The sequence below is a fragment of the Bubalus bubalis genome, chromosome 18, assembly GCF_019923935.1.
Source record: "Bubalus bubalis isolate 160015118507 breed Murrah chromosome 18, NDDB_SH_1, whole genome shotgun sequence".
Lineage (NCBI taxonomy): Eukaryota > Metazoa > Chordata > Mammalia > Artiodactyla > Bovidae > Bubalus > Bubalus bubalis.
The window spans coordinates 51,574,868-51,598,065 of NC_059174.1; the positions used below are offsets into that span (position 1 = coordinate 51,574,868).

At 42.9% G+C, this 23,198-nt stretch overlaps 1 protein-coding gene across 8 annotated transcripts in view; it reads left to right on the forward strand.

Annotated features, from left to right (window-relative positions):
• Nucleotides 1-23,198, forward strand: part of LOC123327513 (zinc finger protein 45-like) — a 40,479-nt gene that overhangs the window by 9,908 nt on the left and 7,373 nt on the right. For 4 of the 8 annotated variants that reach the window (XM_045163497.1, XM_045163494.1, XM_045163496.1 and 1 more), the window contains exons 5-7: nucleotides 1,086-1,212; nucleotides 2,285-2,380; nucleotides 4,408-6,960. In XM_045163497.1, the coding sequence (XP_045019432.1) occupies nucleotides 1,086-1,212; nucleotides 2,285-2,380; nucleotides 4,408-6,233 (2,049 nt within the window). In that variant the 3' untranslated portion in view covers nucleotides 6,234-6,960. Of the gene's footprint in view, nucleotides 1-1,037; nucleotides 1,213-2,284; nucleotides 2,381-4,407; nucleotides 6,961-23,198 lie in introns of those variants that run through there. The other 4 variants (XM_045163501.1, XM_045163498.1, XM_045163499.1 and 1 more) reach the window with 4 other exon arrangements.

Genomic DNA, 23,198 nt, shown 5'->3' on the forward strand with positions numbered 1-23,198 from the left:
GAAACCATACTGTCCCCAGTGCTATACAAGAACAGTAGCCAAATGTAGGTGAAAATATGTGTAATCAGTTCAGTTCAGTCGCTCAGTCGTGTCCAACTCTTTGCGACCCCATGAACCGCGGCATGCCAGGCCTCCCTGTCCATCACCATGCTCAAAAAACCAAAGCTTGAAATCTGTAATAGGAATTTTACAGAATCCTAATATAAAACCCCAATTGGAGTATGTGCAAAGAATATTAACAGGTGGGACTTCCCTGGAGGTCCAGTGTTAAATATTCTGTGCTTCCACTACAGAGGGGTGTGCCTTCAGTCCCTGGTTGGGGAACTAAGATCCCACGTGCCATGTGGTACGGCCAAGGTAATTAAAAAAAAAAAAAAAAATATATATATATATATATATATATAGGCCATGTCCTGCCTGCCATGGGGCACACACAGTAGGATTTGCTCCAGGACCTTGCTTCAGACAAGGAAGCTACTCCTCTATGAATCCATTGATACCTCTGTTGCTGAAAAAAAAATTAAAATTAAAAAAAAAAGAATATTAACAGGCCAAGTTCCGAAGAAAAAAATAAAAACACCTAGTAAATATGTGAAAATATGATAAGCTTGTTAATGATCAAATGAGTGCAAATAATCAAATTAGTTGTTCTTTTACTAAGTTTGCCTAGGATTTAAAAATATGGTTATATTCAAAGTATGGGATATAGAGAATTGGGGCTACTTATATACTCTTGGAGGAGGATAAAATAAGAGAAAAGTTGAGAAGAAAATCTGCTGTTGTACATAATAATTTTGAAGCTGCCTATTCTTTGACATGGTAATTTTTCACTGTTTGGAACTTATCCTAAAGAAATAATCAGAAGGAAAGCAAAAAAATCTATATAAAAAGTTGTCCTTTTCAGCATTTATTATAAAAAGAAAAATATATACAACATAAATGCGTTATTGGGGATGTTTAATTATGTTACAGTAAAATTGACTCTGGTCTCTCAGCACCTGGAACCACTTTATACACATCCTGCCCACTTTTCTCAGTTGTTACCCTTCCTCCAGGGAGAATCAGGAGTGTGATTGATGTTGTAGGAGGCAGTGACCTTCAAGGATGTGGCCGTGGTCTTCACAGAGGAGGAGATGGGGCTGCTGGACTTGGCCCAGAGGAAGCTGTACCAGGAAGTGATGCTGGAGAACTTCCGGAACCTGCTCTCAGTGGGTGAGGACGGGACCCTAACCCTAACCCTCTGTAACTGAACAGAGACTCCCTGCAATATTTATGTGCCCTTGAACAGGCAGAGCTTCGGAGCTCTTGGACCAAATTTCGGTTTTCTAATCAGCATGAGATGCAGAGATCGCAGGGCTTTTTGTTTGTTAGTTTGTTTTAATATTTATTTATTTATTTGGCCGCATCAGGTCTTAGTTGAGGCACACGGGATTTTGTTGCTTCATGCAGGATCTTTCATTGAAGTGCACGTTCTCTAGTTGCAGTGCATTGGCTTAGTTGCCCCATGGCATGTTGGAACTTAGTTCCCTGACCAGGGACTAAACCTGCATCCCTTGCATTGGAAGGCAGATTCGTAACCACTGGACCACCAGGGAAGTCCCACAGAAATAGTGTTTTTCTTTCTCTGCTGACCAAAATGTGTTTGTAAACATACTATAAATTGTCCACATGATTGCTCTACCTTTTTGGCTTTTCAAATTGTAGTCATCTCCAATTAGTGGGTCATGACATTCTTTAAGGAATTGAAATAAAATAGGGTAGAAAATATCACAGCATTTGGCAGTAACTGCACAATGCGATAAAAACTATGGCCTGTTGCCAAGAATAGTATGAGAAATGGTGAAAAGGGTGTAATGAAAATAATGTCTTCCAGTAGTTTATACTTAGTCTACATATCCTGGGGGCTTCCCAAGTGGCTCAGTGGTAAAGAATCCACCTGCAATGCAGGAGATATGGGTTCGATCCTTGGTCGGGAAGATCTCCTGGAGAAGGAAATGGCAACCTACTGCAGTATTCTTGCCTGGAAAGTCCCATGGACAGAGGAACCTGGTGGGCTACAGTCTATGCGGTCTCAAGAGTTGGACATGACTTAGCAACTAAACAGCAACAGCAATGACTACACATCCTCGATTTTGCATAAAATATATTTCTGCCAATGGGTCATAATTGAAAGCTTGGAAAACACTGATTTTGATGTCAGTGTTGATATAGTGTAAACCACAATTTTTCATAATTTGGGCTTCTAATACATTCATTTTAAATGTTTGTCCTTGCCTTTTTGCAGGGCATCAATCCTTCACACCAGATGTACCATCCCAATTAGAGAGAGAAGAAAAGCTGCAAATGATAAAGACAGCAGCCCAGAGCTGTTGTTCCTCGGGTGAGAGTCCTATGACTCTGAGTCTGTCCTCCTTCTTGTCGCCTCTCCAGCTGTGGCTCTGGGCCAAGTCATAGTCTGGATTACTGCCACAGTCTTTGTAATGCTCTCTCTTCTGCTTTGCTTTTTCACAATCAGTTCTCCACTCCAAGTGATTCTTTTAAATTCAAACATTGTCATTTCTCTGCTCAGATCTCTCATTCAAAATAAAATCCCAGTATAGAAAGTGGCTTGTGATGTCCCCTATACCCGTCAGTTTTATAGTCTACTTTCAGAAACAACTTTTTCACAGGGCAGGGGTAACATAAGGGTCAAAATATTGACTCCTAAATGAAAAAGGAAAATCTTCACCCATTCAGGAAAAGGGTATAAGAATTTCAGAAACAGTCCATCTGTATACCCCATGGCCATCTTTATGCCCTATGCTTTTTTATTTTTTTTGCCTTCCGAGTGATTCTTGCCAAGATTTTTTTTTCTTTTAAACACTGTGTGGCTTGTGGGATCTTAGTTCCCTGACCAAGGATCCAACCTGGGCCCTTGGCAATGAGAGCGCAGTGTCCTAACAATTAGACCACCAGGAAATTCCCTGATTTTGTGATCATCGTGATTTTCTCTCAGCAACATTCACTTAGGTTAGCCCTGCATCTAGTGAAGCCTTTCAGCTTCCCAGCTGTTTCCACTTCCTTTCCTGTGATGAGTAAGTTACTTGCAAAAGCTCTCTTACTTTTGTAACATGGCTCAAACTGTCACAGAGACATCAAACTAGGATTTATTTATCCATCCAGCATGTACTTCTGGAACACTGATCATATCAGACAGAGTTCTGGGAGTGGTGATAAACCTGTGAACAGTACAAAATGCTTGTCCCTGTGGGTATTACATTTAAGCAGGAGAAGACATAAAATGAAAAAGATCAAGGACTTTTTGTGCCCTATACTATGTATATAGTATGTCAGATGGGAATATGTGCTATGTAAAAACAAGACAGTGTATGGCTAATGGAGATTTCCAGGAATGTAGAATCAGATCAGATCAGATCAGTCGCTCAGAATGTAGAATAGATAGGGAGAATTTAGTATATGTATTGTATGGTAATAAAAGAGGCATCACTGATAAGGCATTATTTGAAAAGACACCTCTAAAGAAGTTAGTAGCAAGCTATATGACTAATTGGTGGAACAGAGTTCCAAGGAGAATGTAACTCTTCCTGTCCAATACTGACTTTTAAAATCTGTATTCCACCCTATTTATTTACTCCTTGCAAGGTCTTACTCTGTTGTAAAAATTAGGTTATCTTTTAATTTTTCAGTCTTTATTTTTCCCCCAGGGAAGTTGTAGGAATTTTATTGATGTGAAGTTTTAGAATAGTGTATGTTATTATAGTAAACTTTTCTGCATATTGTTTTCCTGAAGGATATTTCCCAGCAGGAGACAAAAGACCACTCTCTCTGCTTATGCTCTGAACTTTAGGCCCTTAGGTGATAAATTATTTTCTCCTAAACATCTATCTTTCCAACCTACCAGGGCCTCCAAAGCTCCTTCCAGTGGAGTAAACTTCTAATAAAGCAAAAGTTTTCAACACTGCTTGGGGATGTCTTCTGATAATCTGTCAGTAAGGGTCTTACTTGAGCTTCTGAGCATTTGGATCAGATGTGCAATTATGTGAAAGCTGTTTATGAAACACTTGTTGCAGCAGAGAAAGTAAGGCTTTGAGTAACATGCAGCCTCGTCTTGGTAAACATTCCCTAGGAGGTATTTTTCTTGCTCTATAGCTACTAGATCTCTAATTTATATTTCAGCTATGAAACTTATTATGATTCTAAATGAATCCCACTAATGTGTAGTGAAAGGGAGCCTGGTGGAACACCTCTCGGTGTCTGGAGGTATGCAAATGATACATGATGCTGAAGAAAAATAGAAGTTTTTCATGTCCCCATAAGGCCTTAGGGTGTGGGCCTAAGTTTATAACCTTGGCATTTCTGAGCAAAGCACTCATATGCCCCATCTTTTAATTTTCTTTATCCTCTTAGGAAATCAGAATCTAAATGGCATAGAGACTCTTCAAGAAGTTGGATTAAGGTATCTGCCACACGAAGAATTTTTCTGCTCAAAAATCTGGCTACAGGTTACAGAGGAATTAACCAGGTGTCGAGATTCCATGGGAATTATTCAAGGAATTGGCTGTCAATTGGAAAAACAAAGTGACACACTCTATAAAGATGAGTTCAGTAAAGACTTCAGTCAGAGTTCACATCTTCAAGTTCAGCGCAGAGACTACACTGGAGGAAAACCCTATAAAGGGGTGGAGTGTGGGAAGGGTTTCATATGGGGCTCTTACCTTCAAATGAACCAGACAGCCTCCACAGGAGAGAAGCCTTATAAATGTGAAAAATGTGAAAACACCTTCCGTCGGTTTTCAAGTCTTCAAGCCCATCAGAGAGTCCACAGTAGAGCAAAACTGAACAATCATGATATGTCACATAAAGGTTTTAGTCAGAGGTCATATCTTCATCAACATCAAAGAGTCCCTGCTGGAGAGAATCCACACAGATTAGAGGAGTGTGGGAGGAACATCAGAAAAAGCTCACATTTTCAGGCTCCTCTAATAGCCCACCCATTGGAGAAACCCTATAAATGTGAGGAATGTGGGCTGGGCTACAGTAAGCGCTCCTATCTCCATGTCCATCAGAGAGTTCACACGGAAAAGAAACCTTATCAATGTGAAGAGTGTGGGAAGGGCTTCAGTTGGCATTCACGCCTGCAGGCTCATCAGCGAATCCACACTGGGGAGAAACCATACAAATGTGATGCGTGTGGCAAAGGCTTCAGTTATAGCTCACACCTGAACATCCATTGTAGAATCCATACAGGTGAGAAACCGTATAAGTGTGAGGAGTGTGGGAAAGGCTTCAGTGTGGGTTCCCATCTCCAAGCCCATCAGATAAGCCACACAGGAGAGAAACCTTACAAATGCGAGGAGTGTGGGAAGGGCTTCTGCCGGGCCTCAAATCTTCTGGACCATCAGAGAGGCCATAGTGGTGAGAAACCCTATCAATGCGATGCATGCGGAAAGGGCTTTAGTCGTAGCTCAGATTTTAACATTCATTTTAGAGTCCATACAGGAGAGAAACCATATAAATGTGAGGAGTGTGGGAAAGGTTTCAGTCAGGCCTCAAATCTTCTGGCCCATCAGAGAGGCCACACTGGAGAAAAACCGTACAAATGTGGTACATGTGGGAAGGGCTTCAGCCGGAGTTCAGATCTTAACGTTCATTGTCGAATCCACACAGGAGAGAAACCCTATAAATGTGAAAAATGTGGGAAGGCCTTCAGTCAGTTCTCAAGCCTTCAAGTGCATCAGAGAGTCCACACTGGCGAGAAACCATATCAGTGTGCAGAGTGTGGGAAAGGCTTCAGTGTGGGCTCGCAGCTGCAGGCCCATCAGAGGTGCCATACTGGAGAGAAACCCTACCAGTGTGAGGAGTGTGGGAAAGGCTTCTGTCGGGCCTCAAATTTTCTGGCTCACCGTGGAGTCCACACAGGAGAGAAACCGTACCGATGTGATGTGTGTGGTAAGCGCTTCAGACAGAGATCATACCTTCAAGCCCACCAGAGGGTTCACACTGGAGAGAAACCATATAAGTGTGAGGAGTGTGGTAAGGTCTTCAGTTGGAGCTCATACCTCCAGGCCCATCAGAGAGTCCACACAGGGGAAAAACCATATAAATGTGAAGAGTGTGGGAAAGGCTTCAGTTGGAGCTCCAGTCTTACAATTCATCAGCGAGTCCATGCTGGGGATGAGGGTGACAAAGACTTTGCCTCATCAGAGAATACATACAGCAAAGAATCTCTATAAAATTGCATGTGTTAATAACTCACATGCGTGCTGAAATAGTCCTGTCATAGAAAACAAAACATTTATTTCCTCCAGAACTCACAAAGTGTCATGGTGGTTGGATGACCACACAGCAGAGAAGCCTCATGAGTGTGGAGACAGAGAGCTTCATTCAGAACCTTGACATTTATCAGATACTACATGGATGAGAGGCATGGGAAGGATGGGTCCAATCTGGAGGGAACCAAAAGTACTAAGACAGAAATGCCCAAATCTCTTCCATTAGAATAGAAGCTCCCAGAAGGCATGGACTTTGTTTACAGCAAGTCCACTCTGCCTCTTCAATGCCTACCACACTGCAGGTGTCCAGCAATGTTAAATGAGTTAAAGGGAGAACAGTCACTTTTGAAATTTTTATTCAGTTCCTCTCTAAAGTTTTCTATGAACTTGTAAACAGAGGAATTCTCCAAGGCTTGGAGGATTAGATTAGACACTTGGGGTCATCTTCCCAGCCCTGCAGGTCTTGTGAACTAGTGCTTATCAAACTGAAGGTCATAACCCATTAGTGGGTCCAGAATCACCAGGCTGTGTGTGACCAGCAATTTTGTATGCTAACAGTTCCTTATTGAGACGTAATTTGCATGCAAGCACATGCATAAATCTCAAGTTTACAGCTTCGTGAATTTTGATAAATGTATCTACTTGTGTGATCATCACCAAAATCAATATATACCACATTTCTATTAAACCTGAATGTTTCCTTGTGTACCATCCTTGTCAGTTCTACCTCCAGTGGCAGCAAGTATGATGATTTCTATATGGTATATTAACTAGATCTGTCTGACAATATTTGTATATCAACACAGGTTTCTTTATTTTGGTTAATACTTAGGAGTGGGATTGTTCGGTTGTAAGAGTATGTCTAACTTTGTGAAAAACAGGTGTTTCTAAAGTGGATATACCATTTTGCACTCCCACCACCAGTGCATATCAGGGTTTTATTTTTTAACATTTCAGTGGTTTTATACTGGTTTCTCATGTTGGTCTTAATTTATATTTCCCTAATGACTAAGTTCGGAGAAGGTGATGGCATCCCACTCCAGTACTCTTGCCTGGAAAACCCCATGGACGGAGGGGCCTGGTTGGCTGCAGTCCATGGGGTCGCAAAGAGTCGGACACGACTGAGCAACTTCACTTTCACTTTTCACTTTCATGCATTGGAGAAGGAAATGGCAACCCACTCCAGTGTTCTTGCCTGGAGAATCCCAGGGACAGTGGAGCCTGATGGGCTGCCGTCTATGGGGTCGCACAGAGCTGGACACGACTGAAGCGACTTAGCAGCAGCAGCAGCAATGACTAAGTTGAGCATCTTTATACATGAATGTTTGATAACCATAGACCTATTTTCTTTGGTGAACTGCTTTCTTGTTCTAGATTTTTGAGTTAGCTTTATATGTTCTGGACACTTGTCCTTTGTCAGTTATGTGTTTTGCAGATATTTTGTCACTGTGTGCTTTTTGTTTTTGCCACATAGTATTTTTCACAGAGCATTTAAGTTTTTTAAATTTTTGATGAAGTTCAGTTTTTGTCTTCTGTGATTGTGTTTTGGGTTTCAGATATAATAATTCTGCCTAATTTAATGTCACAAAGGTTTTTCTGCCCCCACTTTTTTTTCCTACTCTAAAAGCTGCACAGTTTCAGGTTTTACATTTAGGTCTATGATCCATTTGAATTAATATTTATTTATTTGGCTGTGCCAAGTCTTATTGGTGGCACGTAGGATCTATGCTCTTGCGGCATGCAGAATCTTTAGTTATGGGGTTCTGGGATCTAGTTCCCTGACCACAGATCAAACCCAGGCCCCCCTGCAGTGGAAGCCAGAACCTTAGCCACTGAGCTACCACGAAAGTCTCTGACTCATTGACTTTGGTGACTCAGACTCATATGAGAGACACAATAAAGAATCAACCAAATTACTGTATTCTCTTGGGCCCATGAAGGTTATAATACACTTTTGAGCGTGTACGGTTTTTGCTTTGCCACACTTGTAGGATCTCTAATCGCAGCCAGGGATTGACCCCAAGGCACTGCAGTGAAAGCCTGGAATTCTAACCAGTGACTCAGCAGGGAAGTCCCTATAATACAACCTTAAAGTGTTTTTAAGTTTTTCTTGGGCCCAGGAGGGCCAAGAGGAACTACTCCACGTTCAAGGTCAGAAGGGGCGGCTGTGAGGAGATACCCCTCGTCCAAGGTAAGGAGCAGCGGCTGCACTTTTCTGGAGCATCTGTGAAGAGATACCCCATGTCCAAGGTAAGAGAAACCCAAGTAAGATGGTAGGTGTTGCAAGAGGCATCAGAGGGCAGACACACAAACCATAATCACAGAAAGCTGCTGCTGCTGCTGCTGCTAAGTCACTTCAGTCGTGTCCAACTCTGTGCGACCCCATAGATGGCATCTCACCAGGCTCCCCCGTCCCTGGGATTCTCCAGGCAAGAACACTGGAGTGGGTTGCCATTTCCTTCTCCAACACATGAAAGTGAAAAGTGAAAGTGAAGTCGCTTAGTCGTGTCCGACTCTCAGCGACCCCATGGACTGCAGCCTACTGGGCTCCTCCGTCCATGGGATTTTCCAGGCAAGAGTACTGGAGTGGGGTGCCATTGCCTTCTTTGCACAGAAAGGTAGTCAATCTAATCACACGGACCACAGCCTTGTCTAACTCAATGAAACTAAGCCATGCTATGTGGGGCCACCCAAGATGGGCAGGTCATGGTGGAGAGATCTGACAGAATGTGGTCCCTTGGAGAAGGGAATGGCAAACCACTTCAGTATTCTTGCCTTGAGAACCCCATGAACAGTATGAAAAGGCAAAATGATAGGATACTGAAAGAGGAACTCCCCAGGTCAGTAGGTGCCCAATATGCTACTGGAGATCAGTGGAGAAATAACTCCAGAAAGAATGAAGGGATGGAGCCAAAGCAAAACCAATACCCAGCTGTGGATGTGACTGGTGATAGAAGCAAGGTCTGATGCTGTAAAGAGCAATATTGCATAGGAACCTGGAATGTCAAGTCCATGAATCAAGGCAAATTGGAAATGGTCAAACAGGAGATGGCAAGAGAGAACGTCGACATTCTAGGAATCAGCAAACTAAAATGGACTGGGATGGGTGAATTTAACTCAGATGACCATTATATCTACTACTGGGCAGGAATCCCTTAGAAGAAATGGAGTAGCCATTATGGTCAACAAGAGTCCAAAATGCAGTACTTGGATGCAATCTCAAAAAAAGACAGAATGATCTCTTCATTTCCAAGGCAAACCATTCAATATCGTGGTAATCCAAGTCTATGCCCCAACCAGTAACACTGAAGCTGAAGTTGAAAGCTTCTATGAAGACCTACAAGACCTTTTAGAACTAACACCCAAAAAAGATGTCCTTTTCATTATAGGGGACTGGAATGCAAAAGTAGGAGGTCAAGAAACACCTGGGAAAACAGGCAAATTTGGCCTTAGACTATGGAATGAAGCAGGGCAAAGGCTAATAGAGTTTTGCCAAGAGAATGCACTGGTCATAGCAAACACCCTCTTCCAGCAACACAAGAGAAAACTCTACACATGGACATCACCAGACGGTCAACACTGAAATCAGATTGATTATATTCTTTGCAGCCAAAGATGGAGAAGCTCTATACAGTCAGCAAAAACAAGACCAGGAGTTGACTGTGGCTCAGATCATGAACTCCTTATTGCCAAATTCAGACTTAAATTGAAGAAAGTGGGGAAAACCACTAGACCATTCAGATCAGATCAGTCGCTCAGTCATGTCCGACTCTTTGCGACCCCATGAATCGCAGCACACCAGGCCTCCCTGTCCATCACCAGCTCCCGGAGTTCACTGAGACTCACATCCATTGAGTCAGTGATGCCCTCCAGCCATCTCATCCTCTGTCATCCCCTTCTCCTCCTGCCCCCAACCCCTCCCAGCATCAGAGTCTTTTTCCAGTGAGTCATCTCTTTGCATGAGGTGGCCAAAGTACTGGAGTTTCAGCTTCAGCATCATTCCTTCCAAAGAAATCCCAGGGCTGATCTCCTTCAGAATGGACTTGTTGGATCTCTTTGCAGTCCAAGGGACTCTCAAGAGTCTTCTCCAACACCACAGTTCAAAAGCATCAATTCTTCGGCGCTCAGCTTTCTTCACAGTCCAACTCTCACATCCATACATGACCACAGGAAAAACCATAGCTTTGACTAGACGGACCTTTGTTGGCAAAGTAATGTCTCTGCTTTTGAATATGCTATCTAGGTTGGTCATAACTTTCCTTCCAAGGAGTAAGCGTCTTTCAATTTCATGGCTGCAGTCACCATCTGCAGTGATTTTGGAGCCCAGAAAAATAAAGTCTGACACTGTTTCCACTGTTTCCCCATCTATTTCCCATGAAGTGATGGGACCAGATGCCATGATCTTCGTTTTCTGAATGTGGAGCTTTAAGCCAACTTTTTCACTCTCCTCTTTCACTTTCATCAAGAGGCTTTTTAGTTCCTCTTCACTTTCGTCCATAAGGATGATGTCATCTGCATATCTGAGGTTATTGATATTTCTCCCGGCAATCTTGATTCCAGCTTGTGCTTCTTCCACTCCAACGTTTCTCATGATGTACTCTGCATAGAAGTTAAATAAACAGGGTGACAATATACAGCCTTGACGTACTCCTTTTCCTATTTGGAACCAGTCTGTTGTTCCATGTCCAGTTCTAACTGTTGCTTCCTGACCTGCATATCAGTTTCTCAAGAGGCAGGTCAGCTGGTCTGGTATTCCCATCTCTTTCAGAATTTTCCACAGTTTATTGTGATCCACACAGTCAAAGGCTTTGGCATAGTCAATAAAGCAGAAACAGTTGTTTTTCCGGAACTCTCTTGCTTTTTCCATGATCCAGCGGATGTTGGCAATTTGATCTCTGATTCCTCTTCCTTTTCTAAACCAGTTTGAACATCAGGAAGTTCACGGTTCGCATATTGCTAAAGCCTGGCTTGGAGAATTTTGAGCATTACTTAACTAGCGTGTGAGATGAGTGCAATTGTGCAGTAATTTGAGCATTCTTTGGCATTGCCTTTCTTTGGGATTGGAATGAAAACTGACGTTTTCCAGTCTTGTGGCCACTGCTGAGTTTTCCAAATTTGCTGGCATATTTAGTGTAGCACTTTCACAGCATCATCTTTCAGGATTTGGAATAGCTCAACTGGAATTCCATCACCTCCACTAGCTTTGTTCATAGTGATGCTTTCTAAGGCCCATTTGACTTCACATTCCAGGATGTCTGGCTCTAGGTCAGTGATCACACCATCGTGATTATCTGGGTCGTGAAGATCTTTTTTGTACAGTTCTTCTGTGTATTCTTGCCATCTATGACCTAAATCAAATCCCTTATGATTATACATTGGAAGTGAGAAATAGATTTAAGGGACTAGATCTGATAGATAGAGTGCCTGATGAACTATGGACAGAGGTTTGTGACATTGTACAGGAGACAGGGATAAAGACCATCCCCATGGAAAAGAAATGCAAAAAAGCAAAATGGCTGTCTGGGGAGGCCTTACAAATAGCTGTGAAAAGAAGAGAAGCGAAAAGCAAAGGAGAAAAGGAAAGATATAAGCATCTGAATGCAGAGTTCCAAAGAATAGCAAGGAGAGATAGGAAAGCCTTCCTCAGCGATCAATGCAAAGAAATAGAGGAAAACAACAGAATGGGAAAGACTAGAGATCTTTTCAAGAAAATTAGAGATACCAAGAGAACATTTCATGCAAAGATGGGCTCGATAAAGGACAGAATGGTATGGACCTAACAGAAGCAGAAGATATTAAGAAGAGGTGGCAAGAACACACAGAAGAACTGTACAAAAAAGCTTCACAACCAAGATAATCACGATGATGTGATCACTCACCTAGAGCCAGACATCCTGGAATGTAAAGTCAAGTGGGCCTTAGAAAGCATCATTATGAACAAAGCTAGTGGAGGTGATGGAATTCCAGTTGAGGTATTTCAAATCCTGGAAGATAATATACCAGCATATTTGGAAAAGTCAGCACTGGCCACAGGACTGGAAAAGGTCAGTTTTCATTCCAATCCCAAAGAAAGGCAATACCAAAGAATGCTCAAACTACTGCACAATTCCCCTCATCTCACACACTAGTAAAGTAGTGCTCAAAATTCTCCAAGCCAGGCTTCAGCAATACGTGAACTGTGAACTTCCAGATGTTCAAGCTGGTTTTAGAAAAGGCAGAGGAACCAGAGATCAAATTGCCAACATCCACTGGATCATCGAAAAAGCAAGAAAGTTCCAGAAAAACATTTACTTCTGCTTTATTGACTATGTCAAAGCCTTGACTGTGTGGATCACAATAAACTGTGGAAAATTCTGAAGGAGATGGGAATACCAGACCACCTGACCTGCCTCTTGAGAAACTGATATGCAGGTCAGGAAGCAACAGTTAGAACTGGACATGGAACAACAGACTGGTTCCAAATAGGAAAAGGAGTACGTCAAGGCTGTATATTGTCACCCTGTTTATTTAACTTCTATGCAGAGTACATCATGAGAAACGTTGGAGTGGAAGAAGCACAAGCTGGAATCAAGATTGCTGGGAGAAATATCAATAACCTCAGATATGCAGATGACACCACCCTTATGGACGAAAGTGAAGAGGAACTAAAAAGCCTCTTGATGAAAGTGAAAGAGGAGAGTGAAAAAGTTGGCTTAAAGCTCCACATTCAGAAAACGAAGATCATGGCATCTGGTCCCATCACTTCATGGCAAATAGATGGGGAAACAGTGTCAGACTTCAGTTTTGGGGGCTCCCAAATTACTGCAGATAGTGATTGCAGCCATGAAATTAAAAGATGCTTACTCCTTGGAAGGAAAGTTATGACCAACCTAGATAGCATATTCAAAAGCAGAGACATTACTTTGCCAACAAAGTTCCGTCTAGTCAAGGCTATGGTTTTTCCTGTGGTCATGTATGGATGTGAGAGTTGGACTGTGAAGAAAGCTGAGCACCAAAGAATTGATGCTTTTGAACTGTGGTGTTGGAGAAGACTTGAGAGTCCCTTGGACAGCAAGGAGAGTCCATTCTAAAGGAGATCAGTCCTGGGTGTTCTTTGGAAGGACTGATGCTAAAGCTGAGACTCCAGTACTTTGGCAACCTCATGCGAAGAGTTGACTAATTGGATAAGACACTGATGCTGGGAGAGATTGCGGGCAGGAGAAGGAGACGACAGAGGGTGAGATGGCTGGGTGACATCACCGACTTGATGGACATAAGTTTGGGTGAACTCCGGGAGTTGGTGATGTACAGGGAGGCCTGGCGTGCTGCAGTTCATGGGGTCACAAAGAGTTGGACACAACTGAGCGACTGAACTAATACTGAAATTGTTTTTATCAACAGTTCTATGTAGATTTCCAAACGTGCAGCTTCTTGAGCCTTCACTTTGTGCGATGTTCTTTCAGAGAATCTGAAGTTCATCACTGGAGTTTGAACTAAACTTTCAAATGATATGTACTTTTGCTTACAAACAGTACCTTAAACAACATACAATAGTCTCTACTCTCGGATTCAGGAGAGGATAACACTCGCCCCTAGCAGGAATCCACCTTACTGCCCAGGAAGTCGACTGCATAAACTTTGCCTGCAAGGGCATTGTGGAAACTATAGTCCAACATCTATCTGTGAAGGGGCTTAAATACTTCCAGTGCAAAGAAAGAAAAGTGTAAGTCGCTCAGTCGTGTCCGATTCTTCGCAACCCCAAGGACTGCAGCCCGCCAGATTCCTGTGTGTATTGAATTCTCCAGGCAGTAATACTGGAGTGGGTTGTCATTTCCTACTCCAATCTTCCCGACCCAAGGATAGAACCTGGGTCTCCTGCACTGCAGGCCTCAGATTGCAGGCCTTCTAAGAAAGTGAGCGGTATGCCCACTTGGCTTTCTGGGAAGTGTAGTCAACAAGTTCGGTGGGCTCGCGGTCACTTCCGCGCAGGCGCAACCCGGACAAGGGAATTGTGGGAAATGTGTCTCCAGAGCAGCCTGAGGGTGGAACTTCCTCTCTGGGCGGAACTTCTGCTTTGGGCTGCCTGTTATTCTCCTCTCCTACCTGGCAACGGTGAGTGGTTTCCGCATTATGCGACCCATGGGAACTTCTTTGGGAACCTGTCTAAGCCAGTCAGCAATTTCGGGGAAAGAGCTGCTTCAGAGAGCAGTGGTTTGAAGGATGGGGCGTGGAAGGTGGTTCCTTTGGGCTGAGGCCTTTCCGTTCCCCGAGGTGGATGGGATCAGTTCTGGCCTAGTTGAAGGGTCTCCAGATCTCTCCCCGTGAGGACCCTCCTCTCAAGCTGCACGCCATCTTACTCTGTCATTTAACGCAGTAGAACATTGGATGAATTAAATTTCTCCTCCTCTGACGGCTTTCTGTAAGTTTGGGATGCGGTTACTACTCTTAAAAAACAAGGTTCAAGAAATTCCCTGTTTGTCCAGTGGTTAGGACTCCGCACTTTCAATGCCAAGAACCTGGGTAGGATTCCTGGTCAGCGGAGTAAGATCCCACAAGCCGCTCATGGCGATTCATGGGGTCGCGAAGAGTCGGATACGACTGAGCGACTGAACTGAACTGATTGGAAACCACAATGACTGGCACCTAAAATCTCCCAAAGCACCGCACCCACAACCACATCAGGCACATAGGCCACACAAGCACATAAGCACTATGGGTACCAGGTTCATCCCCAAAGCCCAGTGTCATCAGTTTAATCTTTAGACCTACGGAGGCCTAGAAAAACTACCATATGGGATGCAGTGTCCATGATTCCCAGAAAAGTCTTAATTCCTCTGTTTCCCCCTTTTATCTTAGAGAATAGGGCCACTGTTTCTGGTGAAGACACGGAGAACTTGGTCCCATCCCTAAGTATGTTATTTGGCTGGAGACATTTGAATCTGCAATGTCCCCTTAAATAAGAGGCAGCATCCACTTAGCATGGGATTTTCCTAGCTTCTGTCCTTATCTGTACTTCAATTTTTAAATTTATCCCTCAAGGAGGAGATTATCTCAAAAGTTTCAGTAAAGCCATCAGTTGTGTGGTACTGCACAAAAATGAGAGTTGTGCATGACCTGGACTGGATAGAGCTTCCTGCACAGGACCCTTCTAATATTCCCAGACACTGCAACCCCTGGGACATCGTGAGTGTTGGCGAGTAGCACACAAGGCAGTTTGAGCTTGGCCAAAAGCCTGGGTAGGATGTAGTCTCCTGCTCTTCTAGGAGTCACCTCTCAGACTTCTGTCCTCACCTACTGCACCAGCTTATCCCTGGTAACAGGAAGCTTATCTATATCCTGTTTGTCCCCATGTGGCCAGAGGGTAGCCAGCAGCTCAGTTTTTCACTCAGGGAACTAGTACTGCCAAGAGACAATGGGACTGACAAGCCCTTGCATTTCCACCATGCCATGTGGAAATGTCTCTGCTCAATCTTACAGGATTTGAGCTTTGGTTGGGTGTTTTGGGACAGAGCCTAAGGAAGCAGGGTTCACTCTAGGTTGGATGCTGTCAGAAGGCTTTGGGAGAGCAGAATAAAACAAAGATAAAGTCTAGAGTGGTAAAGAAGTAGCAGTCACTGTTTTAGCCAAGAGGGTGATGTTTGGTATTATGTGGGTGGCACAGTGACCTTATTTTTGTCTCTCTAAACAAAATTAGGAAGAAGCCTTGTTTTGTCTTACTTTACCCATAGTCTCAGAGACACCTCATTTGAGGATGGTATTCTGTGATTGGTTTATATCCTAAAGGAGAATAACATTGGCCTAGTTGGAGTGCTGTGCCAGCTTCCACATGTCAGGGGCTGTTTTGTTTTCACTTCTCAGGTTCATTCAGTGAATCATTATATAATCATCATTGAAAGGTTTTAGATTTTCAGTGGCTTTTATTAGAAAATGTCTAGCTTATATTGAGTTTAGAGAAATAGAGGCAAAATACGAGACTTGAAAAAACAAGTACATGTGGGGACTTCTCTGGTGGCCCAGTGATTAAGACTCTGTGTTTCCATTGCAGGGGGTGTGGGTTTAAACCCTGGGCAAGGAACTATATAAGATCTTGCATGCCATAGAGTGTGGGCAAAACAAAAAAAAACAAGTCTGTGTGTTGATACATGTTAAGTATGTTTATAGGGAGAAAAAAAATCTGGTTATCTTCAAGGGGACAGAATCTAAGTATCAGTCCACCACCACCACCACCGCCCCCCCCCCCCCCCCCCATTTGGCTTTATACTGTTTTAATTAGCAATGGTATGCACCTAACAGAAGCAGAAGATATTAAGAAGAGGTGGCAAGAATACACAGAAGAACTGTACAAAAAAGAGCTTCATGACCAAGATAATCACGATGGTGTGATCACTGACCTAGAGCCAGACGTCCTGGAATGTGAACTCAAGTGGGCCTTAGAAAGCATCACTATGAACAAAGCTAATGGAGGTGATGGAATTCCAGTTGAGCTATTTCAAATTCTGGAAGATGATGCTGTGAAAGTGATGCACTCAATATGCCAGCAAATTTGGAAAACTCAGCAGTGGCCACAGGACTGGAAAAGGTCAGTTTTCATTCCAATCCCAAAGAAAGGCAGTGCCAAAGAATGCTTGAACTACCGCACAATTGCACTCATCTCACACGCTAGTAAAGTAATGCTCAAAATTCTCCAAGCCAGGCTTCAGCAATACGTGAACTGTGAACTTTCAGATGTTCAAGCTGGTTTTAGAAAAGGCAGAGGAACCAGAGATCAAATTGCCAACATCCGCTGGATCATCGAAAAACCAAGAGAGTTCCAGAAAAAATCTATTTCTGTTTTATTGACTATGTCAAAGCCTTTGACTGTGGATCACAATAAACTGTGGAAAATTCTGAAAGAGATGGGAATACCAGACCACCTGACCTGCCTCTTGAGAAACCTATATGCAGGTCAGGAAGCAACAGTTAGAACTGGACATGGGACAACAGACTGGTTCCAAATAGGAAAAGGAGTACGTCAAGGTTGTATATTGTCACCCTGCTTATTTAACTTATACGCAGAGTACATCATGAGGAATGCCAGAATGGATGAAGCACAAGCTGGAATCAAGATTTCCAGGAGAAATATCAATAACCTTAGATATGCAGATGATACCACCCTTATGGCAGAAGTGAAGAGGAACTAAAAAGCCTGTTGATGAAAGTGAAAGAGGAGAGTGAAAAAGTGGCTTAAAGCTCCACATTCAGAAAATGAAGATCATGGCATCTGGTCCCATCACTTCATGGGAAATAGATGGGGAAACAGTGGAAACAGTGTCAGACTTTATTTTTGGGGGTTCCCAAATCACTGCAGATGGTGATTGCAGCCATGAAATTAAAAGACTCTTACTCCTTGGAAGGAAAGTTATGACCAACCTAGATAGCATATTGAAAAGCAGAGACATTACTTTGCCAATAAAGTTCCATCTAGTCAAGGCTATGGTTTTTCCAGTGGTCATGTATGGATGCGAGAGTTGGACTTTTAAGAAAGCTAGCGCTGAAGATTTGATGCTTTTGAAGTGTGGTGTTGGAGAAGACTCTTGAGAGTCCCTTGGACTGCAAAGAGATCCAACCGGTCCATCCTAAAGGAGATCAGTCCTGGGTGTTCATTGGAGGGACTGATGCTGAAGCTGAAACCTCAATACTTTGGACACCTCATTCGAAGAGTTGACTCATTGGAAAAGACTCTGATGCTGGGAGGGATTGAGGGCAGGAGGAGAAGGGGACGACAGAAGATGAGATGGCTGGATGGCATCACCAACTCAATGGACATGAGTTTGGGTGAACTCCGGGAGTTGATGATGGACAAGGAGGCCTGGCGTGCTGTGATTCATGGGGTTGCAGAGTTGGCCACGACTGAGCGACTGAACTGAACTGAACTGAACATATGTCTTAAAATTACCTATAATAAGGATTTTAACCAGAAAATATTTAATACAATAAATACAACATTTCATATTAATATAAACATTCTCCCTTGCCAATAGAATTGTCCTCAGTGCTCAGGCATTAAATCATAGGCTTTGGGAATCACAGTGACTCCATTGCCAAGCTCTTCAGCAATGATGCTTGCATTGAAATAGCAGACAATTTCTTAACTTTCTGAAATGTGGTGTTTTCACATCCAAAGTCGGGATTGTATCAACTTCAGTGAGAAGTTCAGGTGAGGGAAGAGCACTTTTCCATGAGTGCCAGCTTCCATTTTGGCCCTCTCAAGTTTGTTTTTCCTGCCAAAGCAGTGGTACCAAGGGTCTGGAGTTGGCATTGCTACCTCCTTCCTTCCTTCCTCCCTCATTGCCCCTCCCAAATCATTCCTCTTTGCATATTCTTTTATCTCACAGCTTTAGCTTCATAACATCAGATTACACTAAAATGAGCCTACATTCAATCACCTTGTGTCCCCTAAGCAGTTAATATCTTGAAGATTGTATCTTGTTCCTGTCCAACAACACTCCTGCCATAATTGGGAGACATTTTTATTTCAGAAAGTCATGTCTATGGAATATTTTCACTGGGGAACTCAAGGAAAAGTAACAGACTCCGTACAGGAAACCTCATTACCACCCCGGGAGTCGGGACTGTGGGGTTCTTTCCTCTGTGGTATTTAGGGAAGTGTAGTCAAGGAGCTCCCCTTAGTTTCAACACTTCGTGGAAAGTGAGACTCTGGTTAGTGTCCCTTAGCATTCGGCGAAGTGTAGTTCTGACGCTGTTAGTTACTTGCGCTGCCGCTCAGGAAGGGGAAATCTGATGAATTCTGGGAAATGTAGTCCAGACGCCCCGCGAACCCCTAGGACTTCCGTTCAGGGAGAGTGAGGTTGGAATGTCTCTTCCGTGGGGCGGGCTTGTCAGTTCCGCGTCTTGCTGGCCCTTCCAGATTTCCTGGATCTATGCCTGGGATGCGCAATTACCTGGCAATCGACTTAGGGGAAAAGAATCCTCGGCGGAGAGTGCAGGTGCGGAGGAGCAAAGGCGGCAGTGTGCGTTCTCCTAGGCGGAGCGGTTGGGGTATTCTGGAGCCTGAGAGAGGACCAGCTCCCCTCGCATATCTCCTAGATTAAGAGTTTCCGTGGCTTTGGGATAACCCGTTCCTCCTCTCAACTTTACACGCGCGCTTCTACTTCCTCAATGGGGAGTTAATATCCCTGTGCCTCCCGTTTTGTGTGTGTGTGTGTGTGTGCGCGCGCGCAGCTCGCTTAGTCGCTCAGTTGTGTCCAACTCTGCCATTCCATGAACTGTAGCCCTCCAGGCTCCTCTGTCCATGGGATTCTCCAGGCAAGAATACTGTTACCATGCCCTCCTCCAGAGGATCTTCCCAACCCAGGGATCGGACCCAGATGTCCCGCTTTGCAGGAGGAGTCTTTATGCCTGAGCCACCCATTACTTTTTGTTTTGGGAAGAGGTGATAGAATAAAAGTCTTAGCCGGTTCCTGGCAAATAGTGAATGGTGATTTCTCCTTGCTGTTAATATCGCAAGGAGTGGTCAGGTACCGGGTTAGCATCAGAGATCCATTTTCAGTGACCCTTACCCTTCTTTCTATCTCTGTGCGATACTGGGTCATCCTGCACCCCTTCTGACTTGGAAGAGAAGATTCCAGACTGCTCGGAGGGAAGGGAGGCTTTAACTTTTAACGAGGCCGAGGGCTCGGCCCTGGCATTTCCTAGCATTCTTTCTTTACCCAGCGTGACCTCAAAAAGAACTACAGGAGGTAGGAGTGACTCCTGGGCTACTAACTGCAAAGCTCCACGTGAGTAGGACTTGATATTTTTCTCTTACAATGACGGTTACATCAATCAGAGAATGTGTCCAATGTGTAACTTGACATGGGCATTGATAATAATTAACCCTTAACCGTTAACTTCAATGAGTGAAAATGTTAGTTGCTCAGTCCTGTCCAACTCTTTGCGACCCCATGGACTGTAGCCCTTCAACCTCCCGTCCATGAAATTCTCCAGGCAAGAATACTGAAATGGGTAGCCTTTCTCTTCTCTCCAGGGGATCTTCCTGACCCAGGGATCCGATCCTGGTCTTCTGCATTACAGGCAGATTGTTTACCCTCTGAGACACCAGGGAAGCCCCAGTAATGAGCTGCTGCTAAGTCGCGTCAGTTGTTTCCGACTCTGTGCGACCCCATAGATGGCAACCCACCAGGCTCCCCCATCCCTGGCATTCTCCAGGCAAGAACACTGGAGTGGGTTGCCATTTCCTTCTCCAATGCATGAAAGTGAAAAGTGAAAGTGAAGTCGCTCAGTTGTGTCTCGACCCCATGGACTGCAGCCTACCAGGCTCCTCCGTCCACGGGATTTTCCAGGCAAGAGGACTGGAGTGGGGTGCCATTGCCTTCTCCGCCAATGATGAGGGCTTTACACAAATAAATACATTGTGCCACACCATGACTCTGAAAAGAAATGTTGCTTTTTTCCCCCTTCTGTAAAATGAGATTGATACTCAGAGTGCTGTAAATTATGTGCCCATAGTCACCCACCAAGTCAGGGGGCTCAATTGAGGTTGAAATTCAGGCACTGAGTCCAGAGCTTGAGTTCGTAGTCTTTTAGTCCTTAAGGCTTAGGAACCAGGTGGAATCAGGCATCATAGTTAGGAATTGGTCATGAAGGACCTTAAATCAAATAAGATGGGTTTGGACTTTCCTGTGAGTTTTTAAAGTCATTGTCAACTATTTTGTTTCCCTTGTTGTGAATAATATTTCTTATTCTTACAGACTCTTATTGTGGAGCATTCAGGAATTAAAAATTTGAGAGAAAAAATTTCTTAATTACCATTAATCCAGGGTGTAATGATAGCAACTGTTAAGCTTCTAATATGTTTTTGCTTAGTGGGTCTTTTTGTATATTTCTCTATAAACATTTTACAGATTTTTTTTTTTTAATCACACCTTTCTCAATGGTTTTCCCCTTATGTGTTTTAACTATGGGAATTTCCAAACCCTGATAAGATAGAATAAACTAATGAACTTCCATATAATTTCATAATCAGTCTTAGTATTTTCATTATTGTTATTCCTATGATGTTTTCTGATTTTTAAGGCTATTTTATCTTTATATAATTTTAAACCTATGGAAAAGTTGCAAAAATATTATAAGGAGCTCTCATATACCTGTTACTCAAATTGACCAATTGTTTACATTTTGCCTATCTGCTCTGTACCTCCATCATCCAAATAACACCAGGAAGTTACTTGTATTCAATGAAAGCTTATCTTAACTTTCTGCATGAAGGAAGCCCACATACCATGAAATCAGGAGGTGTCTTGGTAAGAGGGATTTCAGAAAGACTGATTGTAGAATTTTAGCATCACATACTTGGTAATGTTAGATATTATACTAAAGAACAGTGTTTTATCTAGTAGGTATCTATTAAGTTAATCATAAGTAAGTAATGCCAGATAGCATATTGGATAATGCACTATTAAATAATCCACAGTCTTGTATTTCTTTTGTTATGTTTTTTTAACTAAAAGTCTTCATAACTGGTTTTCCCCCCAGTTCAAAGTCCAATTTTATGCTTTAATTCATATTTTTTGTTAATAAACATTTTACAGAATTTTTCTCATACTTTTCTTAACATTCTTCTTTAATGTGGAATGATTCTACAACCTTTGTCTTTTTTATTCTTGATATTTTGGGGGAGTATCAGTTCAGTCACTCAGTCTTGTCCGACTTTATGACCCCACGGACAGCATGCCAGGCTTCCCTGTCCATCACCAACTCCTGGAGCTTGCTCAAACTCATGCCATCAAGTCAGTGATGCCATCGACCATCTCATCCTCTGTCGACCCCTTCTCCTCCTGCCTTCTATCTTTCCCAGCATCAGGGTCTTTTCCAGTGAGTCAGCTCTTCTCATCAGGTGGCCAAAGTATTGGAGCTTCAGCTTCAGAATCCTTCAATGAATATTCAGGGTTGATTTCCTTTAGGATTGACGGATTTGATCTCCTTGCTGTCCAAGGGACTCTCAAGAGCCTTCTCCAAGACCACAGTTCAAAAGCATCAATTCTTTGATGCTCAGGTTTCTTTATGGTCCAACTCTCACATCTATACATGACTACTGGAAAAACCATCGCTTTGACTAGACAGACCTTTGTCAGCAACGTAATGTCTCTGCTTTTTAATATGCTGTCTAGGTTTTTGGGGGTGTATAGAGTCAAGTTATTTTGGAGAAAGTTCTTCATTTGAGGTTCATCTGATGTTTTCCATTTTTAAGTTCAGATTATGCATTGTTGGCAGGGATTCCACAGAAGTGGTGAGGTGTCCTTGTCACTGCAACATAGCTGGAGCCAAAGGATATCAGTATATCCCTATATTAGTAAACTCAGCTTTATTTACTAGGCTCAGGTAATGTCTGTCAGATTTCTTCATTGTAAAGTTATCTTCTTTTTTTAATAAAGTTTTTTAATAGGGAGATATGTTTATTAGTTTACATTCTACTGTAAAGAGAAGCCTCTCCTTCCCTACTTATTTATTTATTCATTCATATATAAATATTAGTATGGACTCAATCCATAAATTCATATTGCAAATCTAAATGACATGTTGATTAATAAACATTTACTTTTACCAGCCCAAAATATGCATATCATAGAATTCACCCATTTCAGGTGTACAGATTAATGATTTTTAGTAACTGTGCTCAGCAGTACAACTATCACCATAATAATCTGGAACATTTTCATTTCTGCAGTTGGATTCCTTAGTTAACCCCCATTCTCTCCTCAGAAACCCCGGGTACCACTAACATACTTTCTGTCTCCATAGATTTGCCTATTCTAGACATTCCATATAAATAGAGTCATACAGTATGTAGTCTTTTGTGTCTGTCTTCTTTTGCTTTCCATAGCATTTGCAGGGTTTACCCGTGTTGTAGCATAGTCAGTACTGGATTCATTTTCATTGGTGCATAAT